Here is a 12,062-nt window from a genome sequence, read left to right on the forward strand (position 1 = left end):
AGAATAAATAACGGAGCAGTCAATCTTAGGTGAAAACAGATATATTAAGTTATTATAGTTGTTGCTGTTTTCTAGATGTTGTTTATTTGATATTTTAAGGAGTCCACAACACCATCTCTTGTTCACACTTGCATTTGTCTTCCAGAATTGAAATAATTTCAAGAAAGACAAACCTTGCACTGTATTCATCTGTTCTTTTTTTTTTTAAAAAAAAAGAGAAATGAAATGGTGTGGGAAATGGAGAACTGTGGAAATCCAATAATATTCTATCATATGACATAGACAGCAATGGAGACAGAAGGCACGATTCTGCTTTAAACCCCCCATCATAATCACAACCCATGTTCTTTATGGTCAAGAAAAGAAAATGGAAAACCACACAATGGTTACACAATTCATCTTAGCGGGTTTCCAAGGCGATCTAGAACTACAGCTGGCTCTCTCTATTCTCTTCCTGCTGTTGTATGTCATTACCTTAATAGGAAATATTGGAATGATAACCATCATCACTATTGATGACCAACTGCAAAGTCCTATGTACTTTTTCTTGAAAAACTTATCCTTTTTGGATGTCTGCTACTCTTCAGTCATCACTCCCAAAGCCATGCTGAGTTTTGCTACTGGAAACAAGGCCATTTCCTACAATGAGTGTGCCATTCAAATGTTTTTCTTCTCTCTCTTTGGGACCACCGAATGCTTTTTCCTTGCTGTGATGGCGTATGATCGGTTCACTGCCATCTGCAATCCACTGCTTTACAATGTCACAATGTCCAAGAAGACCTGCACACTTCTGGTGGCCATTTCCTACTGTTTTGGCTTTATCAATTGTTGCACACAGACAAGCCTCTCATTCAGCTTGTCCTACTGTGAGCCGGGAGAGATCAACCAGTTCTTTTGTGATGTCCCAGCAGTCATGAAGGCCTCTTGCTCAGACACTTTTGTAAATGAAATGGTGCTTTTGGGGATGTGTGGATTTATCATTATTATAACCTCCACAACTGTCCTAATCTCCTACGGCTACATAGTGGCCACAATCCTGCACATACCTTCGGTGGAGGGGAGACACAAGGCTTTCTCAACCTGTACTTCTCATATGATGGCTGTAGTCTTGTTCTTTGGGTCAGCTTTCTTTATGTATGGCCAACCCGGAGCTCTCTCTTCTCCTAACCAAGGCAAAGTGGTATCTGTCTTCTACACTATTGTCATCCCAATGTTGAACCCCTTAATCTACAGCTTGAGGAACAAGGAGGTCAAGGATGCCTTGGGGAGACTGTTGAAAAGGTTCGCTTTCATCCAGTAAACACTCAGCTATATTATGGTTGGCAGTGCACAACAATCAGTTTCTCCACATTGAAGCAAAATGGGAAGTGCTGCTTTGCCCTGTTGCTCTTGCTAATCCCCCCACCTGCTCCTGTTGCTGCTGCCTGCTCTGCTGCTGCTGTGAGCCCAGCTGTATCCACTGCTGGCAGAGAAGGAACACTGCTATCAGCACCAATTTTGGGCAAGATCATGCCAATTTCAGATGGGATATTGCCGCCAACGGACACACTCTTGCTCAAAATTGGCGCTGCTGGCAGTGGCACTTCTCTGCCACTGGTGGAAGTGATGGGGCAGGCATGCTGCCTGGGGGGCTTCTGCCACCTGAAGCAATGGCCTCAACCCAACTGAGACAGCTCCAACAATAATATAGATATTTGAATATGAGTCAATTTTTGAGGGTGACAAAGTTGCTTTGTGGGACACCTCTTTTTCTTCCAGCAACATTTTCTTTTCTGACACTGCAATCTTTCTGTACTGTGTAAGGGGGGTGCTGGGAATGTGTCTGAGCCATGCTACAGAGCCCGGAAATAGTTTATTGGTTGCCTAGGCAATGTGATGGTGTATTGCATAACTCTCTGTGAGTGTGGGCTAGTAAAATGGCCAGGTACTGTATGTTTATCTGTAAAAAAATAGATCATAGGCTAAACATGAAAGCTTTTACACACTGTTTTACACATCTGCAAACATTAGAAAGCAATATAATACATAAGGAACACTTCATCAATGCATGGGGTATCAGTAGCATACAACAATTAGCATTACAGCTTTCAATAGATTTCCAAGAAACATAGTGGGGATCTGGAAGGCTCCTTAGGCTGAGACAGCGAAAAGATATTTTTTACAGTCTGGCGCAACCCATAGCCAACTTCCTACACAGCAGGCTCATGCGCTGAGAAAATCCTTATCAAAGTTCCAGGCATTTCGCCAGCCGGACACAGGAACAAGAACAAGAACAGGAACAAGAACATTCTCTGACCAGGTGGCTTTATGTAAACATAGGCACAGCATCTTAGTAAGACAAAGGGAGGCAGAATATAGGATTTATCAGAAAGGCAAAATGGCTCATATTCCTGAAGTTATATACCTGAGAAGCATATGCCCATTTCATGTACCGTGGCCTATGCCCACTCACTTCATTGTTAAACTAACATCTTCATATGTCAGAGATTGCCAATGCGCAACCTTCCAGATGTCGTTGGACTGCAACTCCCATTATCCCCAGCCAACATGACCAATAGTCAGGGATGTCCAAAGTTGTTGACCATCAATAATAAATGCTTCAGTTTGTTCATTTCCATGTTCTGTTCATATTCCCTTTTGAATTGAATTTTGCATCTTGAAGCTTAGTGGTTCTCAAGAGATTGAGCTTGACTATGCAAGCAATTGTCCCCCAAGTGTTATGGGACTATTTACAGATTCATTAACACTGAACACAGAAAGAACATTGTCGTGACTCGCTTGTTTCAGAGGTAGGTGCAGATATATACTGTTGAGTAAAACAGAACAAAAGCTAATGTTTTCATTTCATTTTGATTCAAAGTCTGACCCAATGGAGAGTGAAATATCTGCTGGGGTAGGAGAGGAACATGGCACATTGCTCCAATGGAAGAGAAAGGAGGGCACTAGGTCCTTGAAAGTTAAATTAGTTCAGGGGGAAATGATGCAAAAAAATTATGAAGCGGGTTACTGGGGCACCATAAAATGCTGCCACGTAATAGGAAAAACTTTGAATGGTTGTTTCCTTAGAAGGACCAGATTTTCAGGACGTAGGTTGCTTATCTCTGCAACTACTGTAAGTGGAAATTTTCCAACTTTAAAGGAAGTAATTGCAAATTAGCTTGACCTTGTTAAACAGCAACACTTCATATTGTATGAAATATCAAACCAAGGTAAAACAACAACAAATTTGACAAGGTAAGAGTTGTACATAAGGAATTGGAGAATTTTGATGAAGACGGTGAGCAGAGATCAATAAGAAAACCTCAAATGTATTCTTTTTTACATATAGTGTAATCTGTTTCCATTTACTAATAATACATGAATAGATTTTTTGCATCCCTCACATGTCTTTTTCACAAAACAGTCTCTCATGTTGGCACAGTGGTTCAGTAGTAGAGCATCTGCTTGGCAGGCTGAAGGTCCTAAGTTCAATCACCATCATCTCCACATAGGCCTGACAATGTCCCTTGCCCACTGTGGTGGGAGAGAGCCAGTGTGGTGTAGTGGTTAAGAGTGGTAGACTCGTAATGGTGAACTGGGTTCGCATCTCCACTCCTCCACATGCAGCTGCTGGGTGACCTTGGGCTGGTCACAGTTCTCTGAAGTCTCCCAGCCCCACTCCCCTCACAGAGTGTTTGTTGTGGGGGAGGAAGGGAAAGAAGAATGTTAGCAGCTTTGAGACTCCTTCGGGTAGAGATTCTTCTTCTTCTTCTTCTTCTTCTTCTTCTTCTTCTTCTTCTTCTTCTTCTTCTTCTTCTTCTTCTTCTTCTTCTTCTTCTTCTTCTTCTTCTTCTTCCCCCAAACCCTGAAGTGTAGACAATACTGAGTTACATGAACCAATGTTCTAACTCAGTTATTAAAGTCAGGTGTCCATCTCCACTATTCAGATGCCAGTAATGTTGCCTCCTCTGTTCTCCATATCCCTGCCTGCCATCAACTGCAGCTGGCTACTAAGCAATTGGATTCTACATAAACCATAACACCTAAGCAGCTGTGGCTAGGAAGGGCTCCTTACAATCACTTGAAACTAGAAGTCATAACCTCCAATTGGCTTTCAAATAAGTCTGTCTGTTTTTACATCATTATTTTTTCCTTCTGTTAAATATGTCTTTAAAAAACAAAAACAAAACAAATTAGCTCCCCCCAAAAAAATTGCTTTTCAGTAAATCAAAATGTTCTTTGTTTTATTGCAATTCCTCATTTTTCTCCACTGTCAGATATCTATACAAGAATAGAAAGTATCCAAAGGCAGAAATACCTCAAGGATGGATGGATGGATGGATGGAGAGATAAAAATGTGATGCCAATTGTGTGTTAACTTTTATGTGCATTGTAATTGATGGTTACAACGATTTAATGATACCAAATACATGGCTTTTCTTATAATTGTAGAGTGCTTCTAGTAATATACAGCATCAACGTGGCAATAAATGTTTTGTAATTAAGAGGTATAATGAAAACAAAAAGGACAAATACATTCATTGTGATGTAATTCTTCACCGTCAAGACTCCACTTTCTCAGAAGAAACAGATGAAGTGAATTATAGTCCATGATATCCTTTGCCGTACTAAGATGCCAGTCAGGCTGTCAAAAACTAATCCCTCCCTTTCCACTTTATGTTGAAAGGGCTGTAGAAAGCTTGGCTCATTTATTCATATTTGGTAGGAATGCCCCAGTGCTAAAAATGTTTGGAATAGAATATTCTCCATTATACCTGCAAATGTGTTAGTCCTTCTTGGCTGTATTTTTGCTATAACAGCTTTCTGATGGTACAGTAGCAGGGAATTTTTCCAATTTTTTTGGATATAATGATTTTCCAATGAATAGATTAGAATATGTAATGGAAATATTCAAAATATTTTAATGGTAACTAGTTGATTTCCTCAGTACACAATAGGTTGATTTTTTAAAAAACCAGTACAGTGGTACCTCAGGTTAAGAACTTAATTCGTTCCAGAGGTATGTTCTTAACCTGAAACTGTTCTAAACCTGAGGTACAACTTTAGCTAATGCGGCCTCCCGCTGCTGTCGCACCGCTGCCGCGCAATTTCTGTTTTCATCCTGAGGTAAAGTTTTCAACCCGAGATACTATTTCTGGGTTAGCGGAGTCTATAACCTGAAGTATCTGTAACCCGAGGTGTCTGTAACCTGAGGTACCACTGTACATGCTATTGGACCCCTCTTTGTTTCTTGCCCCATCTCTTTTTTATTATTCAGTTTGTTTTCTACATTTTAATGATACAGTTTTACTTGTTGAGCCACATATACTTCTCTTGCTTGTTTATGCCCTTTTTTCTGTTAATTCATGTAATTGCACTCTTATTTTAAGCAACTTCTCAAAATCCAAATTAATCCTCTATTTGGCTTTCCCCTCCTCAGATATGTTTTAATATCAGGCAATCAACAGGGTTTCCATGGATGTTTATTGTACTGATATATATTTTCATTTTCTGTTTTCCCTTTTGGTCTTTTTTGTTAGACAACTGGCAGGGCATTATTTGTTAGACATTCGCAGGGCATTATCTTTGTTTTAGTTTGTACTAAGACTCAAAACCACCATTAGACACTGTTTTCATCCTTATGATGATTTAATCCAATTTTCACACTCAGCTGACTATAAGACATCCATCAATGGAATGCGAAGCAATACTTTTTTGTGATTTCCCCCTCTCCCTGCAGCCCACAAACCAATAAATATGTTCCAGAGCATCAGGTATATATAGTAGCATGCAAGAGGCTGCAGGACAGCAGAAAAATCATTGAAAAATTGAAAAATTATTCACTCTCCATTCCAGTGATGGGGCTTTCCCAATCAGCTGCATGACATTGCTGGATTAATCATCATTATCACCATCTCATTACTTATATTTATTGATGTCTTTAGGACTTAAAACCTCCTAATAGCTTCTGGATTGCGGAACTTTGTTGGTTATTGTAACTGCTTAATCATGAAGGAATCTCCATTATGGAATCAATACTGGTTATGAATATTCCTTCCATCTCGTTTGTTCTGAGGTACTTAGGCTTCACTGAAATGTCAGTAAGATGTAATCCAGTGGTTCCTAAATGTTTTTGGGCCACTGCCTCATTGGTTTCATAAACTCATCCCTAGTATACCCTACCCTATGAAAATCATCATTCAGAACTGTGGTTTCCATGAACCATTGAAGAACCATTAAAGAATATGATAAAACCATAAAATCAAAGCAGTAACAATTAATTTTGCATTTATTCAAAATCCGGTTAAGACTGGTGTGTATTTGTTGTTGTTAGCCCAATGATGCATTCTCTTTAAGTCACTTTTCTTGCTTTTTTATTTTTTTAAAAAAATTAAATTAAAAACTATTTAGTTTAATTAATTCACCAACATTATTCAACTTTATCCATTGATACCACCTTTTCAAAGTTTGATAGTTATTTATGCCTCTAGCATCCACCTGTCACCCTTGGCTTTTAGCGCTAATATAGGGAATCCCCCACAAGGGGCAGTACTACTACCTACTCTAGGAACCACTGTTGTATAATCTCTCTCTTTCCCTCTCTCCCTTTGTATTCCCATTCAGGTTTCTGTTACTATAATTTTACAAAGCAGCTATATTTCTGATGCAAGGTAGCAGTAGAGTGCTCCTATGCCTTTGGCATCCACCACTGTGAGGATTGCATACTCAAGCACTCATTTCTGAAGTTTGCAAATACAAGGATATTTGAAGACACTTTCCCCTGACTTTCCACCTTGTCATAACTAAGCTATGAGAAACCATACTGAGGTCACTGAATTTGTATTGGTGAGCTTTAAGGGGCAGCCAGAAATGCAAATAGTTTTCTTATTGCTTTTTTTGCTGATGTACACCATCACTCTGGTGGGAAATGCTGGTATGATCGTAATCACCAGTTCTGATTCCAAACTCCATACTCCTATGTACTACTTTCTAAAGAACCTGTCCTTCTTGGATATCTGCTACTCTTCAGTCATCACTCCCAAAGCCATGGTGAGCTTTGCAACAGGGGACATGGCCATTTCCTACAATGGATGTGCAACCCAGATGTTCTTCTTCTCTCTCTTTGGAACCACAGAGGCCTTTTTCTTGGCTGTGATGGCATATGACCGATTCATTGCTGTCTGTAGCCCACTTCTCTACCATACCATTATGTCCAAGAAGAGGTGTATGTGCCTTGTGTGCATCTCTTACTTCTTTGGTTGTGTCAACTGCTGCACCCAAACTGGGTTTACATTTAGTTTGGCATTTTGTGGCCCAACTCACGTAAACCACTTCTTTTGTGATGTCCCAGCGGTCATGAAGGCCTCCTGTTCAGACACATTTGTGAATGAAATTGTGCTCCTTGCAGTCTGTGGTCTCATCATTGTGGCCACAGCCATAATTGTCCTAGTATCTTACATTTACATTGTTACTACCATCTTGCATATACCGTCTGGCAAAGGGAGACACAAAGCTTTCTCAACTTGCACTTCCCATTTGATGGCAGTAAGCTTATTCTTTGGGACAGTCTTTTTTATGTATGCCCAACCTGGGGCCATGTCCTCTCCTAATCAAGGGAAAGTGGTGTCAGTTTTCTACACAGTTGTCATTCCAATGTTGAATCCGATCATCTATAGCCTAAGGAACAATGAAGTCAAACAGGCTCTGATCAGGCAACTCAAAAGGAAAGGCTTTGTCTGTTGATACAGAATTTTAAACTGTGTGTCTACTCAATAAGTAAATTTTACTGAGCACAATGGGACTTACTCCAATGTAAGAGTGTATAGGATTTCTAGTTTGGCCCGTTATACTATAAGTCTAGCAATCTAAAGGAAAATTTGGCTTTTTTCTGCTTGACAAGAAGAGCTCCAATTACATGCAGAGCACATGAGACAAGAAAGCAGTTCAAGTGAATCCATGCCAAATATATCAAGGAAACCAATCCAATGCAACACTCAAGAAAGCTTGCTAACCTAGACACACAGTGAAGTCAATATATGCATATAACTAAAGAAGCAGGTTTCCAAAAACCATTTTCCTTTTCCTTCCTCATCCCTTTTATTGCAAACACACTCATTAAAAAATAAAAATAAATAAAAATGTTGTTGTGGCCTGCTTCTATTCACAGGCTACTGCCTGGCACCAATAGAGCCTTCCAGGGGGCAATGTGTCGGTTTGCTCGAAAAATGTTAGTCATCTTATACAACTACTTGGGGGGGGAATTAAACTAATAGAGTCTTACTTCTGAGTAGAATGCCTCAGATTGCCCTGTAATTCAACAATTTCATTGTGTCTTAAAAATCTGGGACAAGCGAAAGATCTAAGATAAATGCATTTATTGGATATGCCTAAAACAGTATGCTTTGAGGCTTAGTCTTTAATCTGGCACCTAACTATATGTATATATGTATATGTATGTATATATATATATATATATATATATATATATATATATATATATATACACACACACACACACACACACACACACACACACACACATATACATATATATATGCAACATAATGTCAATTGATCTGAAGTCAATAATATCTGAATAGGTATACTAAAATTTCTTTTGTTCAAATATGATGCATTAAACATATATAATATATAGGTATGTACATATATCTGCAACATACACCATGTACGTTTAATTGCTCTCAAGCAGTTAACTTTATGACACTGTGGGGAATAAATTAACCCTCGGGTGTGTAAGACTTCATTTTTTATAAATTCTTGCAACCTCTATTGTTGAGGCTTTCTTGCAGAACAGCTTGATATGGTTTCTGCCTACCCTATCCACCTCTTGGGTAAGTTTTATCATTTCATATTTTGACAACTCTGCAAAAGCAGGTGGGGCTGCTGACTTATTTGATGAGTTTGATGCAGAGATTTGGCTTTTCTGAAATCTGTTTTCCCCCTCCCCAGTTCAGACTGTAAACCTAACCCCATTTATCTGGGTGCAAGCTTCATTGAATTCAAGAAGTATTTTATTTTATTTTTGCAAAAATAAAATAAAATAATGTAGCCCCCCCCCTTAATCTTTACATCAGTTTTACCACCATGGCCATGACTATATAAAGATTCCCTATTTTTGTCCACCCTTTCAATGCTAATCGTTCCAAGCATCATGCTATTATTTATGTTGTAGAGATAGAACATGTTCTGGGTTCAAAGAAGTGACTAACTGGTATGTTGGCAGTACCGTGCATTTCATTCTGGTTATGCCTAATGGCCAACAGAGCAATCCTATGCCCCACAGGGTCCAACCACATTTAATTTCAGGTAACTGTGTATAGGATTGCTGCCTATAGGAATAAAACCGAAGCAACCCAAATAATTTAACATAGAAATAAATTAAACATGGTGTTAGGCTCAATATTTGGGTAGAAGATGCCTGGGTGAAGTAATTTGCTCTAAGACAGTGGAGGGAGATGGGGAAGGGAATGTTTAGTATGAGTTACTGCACTGAAGCTGAATTTGTGTGTGTAGTTAGCCACTGAGTTGAAAGAGAAGATGTAAGGACCAAGAAAGACATTTTTGGGAGCAGGAGCCATATCCTCTCTTCAGATGTTGAAGGGAGACAACTGAATTTAAGACCTAGCCAAACTGGTGTCTTCCATATGTTGTCTGACATTCCCCTCCCAAACTCCCATCAGCCCCAGCCAACAACATCTAAAGAGCACCGTGGCAAGCTCTAATGAGAAAAGCTCTCTCTTTTTCTTTTTCTTTGAAGACATATTAATAGTGATGTAAAATGAAGGCATACAAATTAAATGATCAAAAAGAAAAAAAATGTTGACAGCACAAAGGCAAATATAATTCAACCTCACCAGAATGATTTGATGAACTTATTACTAACAGTGGCCAGCCAAATGTTTCTGAGGAGCCAACTAACAAGGGATGTTTGCTGTGTATCATTTGCTGTGTATCATTTGCTGTGTATCATGTGTTTGCTGTGTATCATTTAAATGTTTTAATTTATTTCAGGAACCTATCATGGACAACTGCAGCACAGCCTCTGAGTTCATTCTGGTGGGGTTCAGAGATCTCCCAGAGCTGCAAGTAACATTTTTCATCACTTTTCTGGTGCTGTACATCACCACAGTGATGGGGAATGGTGGTATGATTGCTGTCATAAGTGCTGACTCTCAGCTCCACACCCCTATGTACTACTTTCTCAAAAACTTGTCTTTCCTGGACCTCTGCTATTCCTCCGCCATTGCTCCTAAAGCTCTAGTGAATTTTTTCGAAGAGAAGAACATCATCTCTTATGAGGGCTGTGTGGCCCAGTTGATGCTCTTCACCATCTTTGTTACTACAGAAGGGTTTCTTTTAGCAGTCATGGCATATGACCGCTTCATGGCCATTTGCTACCCACTTCTCTATCCAACTAAGATGTCCAAGAAGTCTTGCCATCATCTGGTGGCCACTTCCTATGCTTGCGGTTGTACAAATGGAGTGATTCAGACATATGTCTCTTTCCGTTTGAGATTCTGCAACCTCAGCAAAATCAACCACTTCTTCTGTGATGTCCCTGCTGTCATGAAAGCTGCCACTACATACACATATCTCAACGAAGCTGTGATGTTCTTCCTCTGCAATGTGATCATTGCCATCACCACAGTGGTGATATTCACCTCCTATGCTTACATTCTCTCCACCATTCTCAAGATTCAATCTGCAGAGGGCAGGCGAAAAGCATTTTCTACCTGTGCCTCTCACATAACAGCAGTGACCATCTTTTATGGGACAGTCTTCTTTATTTATGCTCAGCCTGCAGCCATGTCCTCCCCAGCCCAAAGCAAAATTGTCTCTGTGTTTTACACTCTTGTCATTCCAATGCTAAATCCCCTCATCTACAGCCTTAGGAACAAAGATGTCAAAGCAGCTCTGAAAAGGACTCTGGGGAAGAAGAGGCTCTTTTCTATGAACTGATGAAATCTGGCAAAATCTTATGGGGGCTGTTAAATCCCATAAACCAAGCCAAACCAGAAGAAATTCTACATTTGTAACCAGAACTCTCAATATTCTGTTTTACACAGGGGGGAATGCTATGGCAAGATCCACTGGGATGACCAACATGAAATCTCTGGCTCAGCTAGCTAACTGATGCCTTAGCCAGTGCTGAACTGTTCTGAACATACACCAGCATAAGTTGCTCATCCCAGCTGGCTGAGTTAAAGCTGACTGAACTCAAGTCTTGTGTAAGCAGTGGCAGTGCCAGGCTATTTTGCACCCTAGGCAAGGCACCTCCCACCCCCAACATTGCTAACTCCTATTTTTAAAAACAGGTGTTTTATAGAAAAAAAGAATAGTAGATCACTTTTTTGATTATCTTTCTCAAATACAAAATAAAATCTTTTAGCAAACAAAATATTTTGAATAATCTTGTGAAGTGTGATGTTAAAATTTAAGTCTCTTAAAATTTTCAGTTTCAGGCAAATCTCCATTTGCATACCTTTTCCTTTGCAAATTCAGCCACCAATTTATTCAGGTCAAGTGCTCATGATAGGATAAATAGGGGCTAAATATTCTGGAAACTTCAAAAAATCCTGATTGCTAGCACAGTATAACTTTTCAGTTGTACCACGGAATGCCAAGTTTTGCATGCCAAGGACTCTGGCCAAAGCAATCAACCATTCCACGATTTGTCACCAGTACTGTTCACCTTGCCAAATTTTCCACTGGTTTCATCAGTTGCTTTTCTTTAGAGAAGCACAATTCAAGTTGTCTCCAGGTCTGCTAGTTTTCTAAATGTTCAGTATTGCTCTCTTGTGAAGACAGAATTGCTCCAATGTTCTTCTAGTATTTAGAGCCTATTTCTTGTAGGGTTAATGCATCATGTTTTTTTACTGTTCAGTAATGCTCCAGTACACACCCTCGAAGTTTATCGAATGCTAACCTAGAGCAGAGCTTTTAGTGTGGCAGCACCCACACACAGGAATGCACTCTCTGCTTGAAATTAGAGTGGTACAAACAATTTGTTCTTTCCACAACCTCCTTGAGACACTTTTAATCAACTAGGGCAGGCATCCCCA

At 39.6% G+C, this 12,062-nt stretch overlaps 3 protein-coding genes across 3 annotated transcripts; all 3 read left to right on the forward strand.

The window, feature by feature from the left end:
* Window positions 1-367: 367 nt before the first annotated feature.
* Window positions 368-1,300, forward strand: LOC118077893 (olfactory receptor OR9H1-like). Its single transcript, XM_035101617.3, has one exon. It carries the CDS (start codon window positions 368-370, stop codon window positions 1,298-1,300), a length of 933 nt encoding a protein of 310 aa, XP_034957508.3.
* Window positions 1,301-6,789: 5,489 nt separating this feature from the next.
* LOC118077894 (olfactory receptor OR9H1-like) lies at window positions 6,790-7,722 on the forward strand. The gene has a single exon (XM_035101618.3). It carries the CDS (start codon window positions 6,790-6,792, stop codon window positions 7,720-7,722), a length of 933 nt encoding a protein of 310 aa, XP_034957509.2.
* Window positions 7,723-10,020: 2,298 nt separating this feature from the next.
* On the forward strand, window positions 10,021-10,959 carry LOC118077922 (olfactory receptor 9S13-like). Its single transcript, XM_035101644.3, has one exon. The coding sequence runs from the start codon at window positions 10,021-10,023 to the stop codon at window positions 10,957-10,959; it is 939 nt and encodes a 312-aa protein (XP_034957535.3).
* The last annotated feature ends 1,103 nt before the right edge of the window (window positions 10,960-12,062 follow it).

The sequence above is a fragment of the Zootoca vivipara genome, chromosome 12 (assembly GCF_965207765.1).
Source record: "Zootoca vivipara chromosome 12, rZooViv2.hap1.1, whole genome shotgun sequence".
NCBI lineage: Eukaryota > Metazoa > Chordata > Lepidosauria > Squamata > Lacertidae > Zootoca > Zootoca vivipara.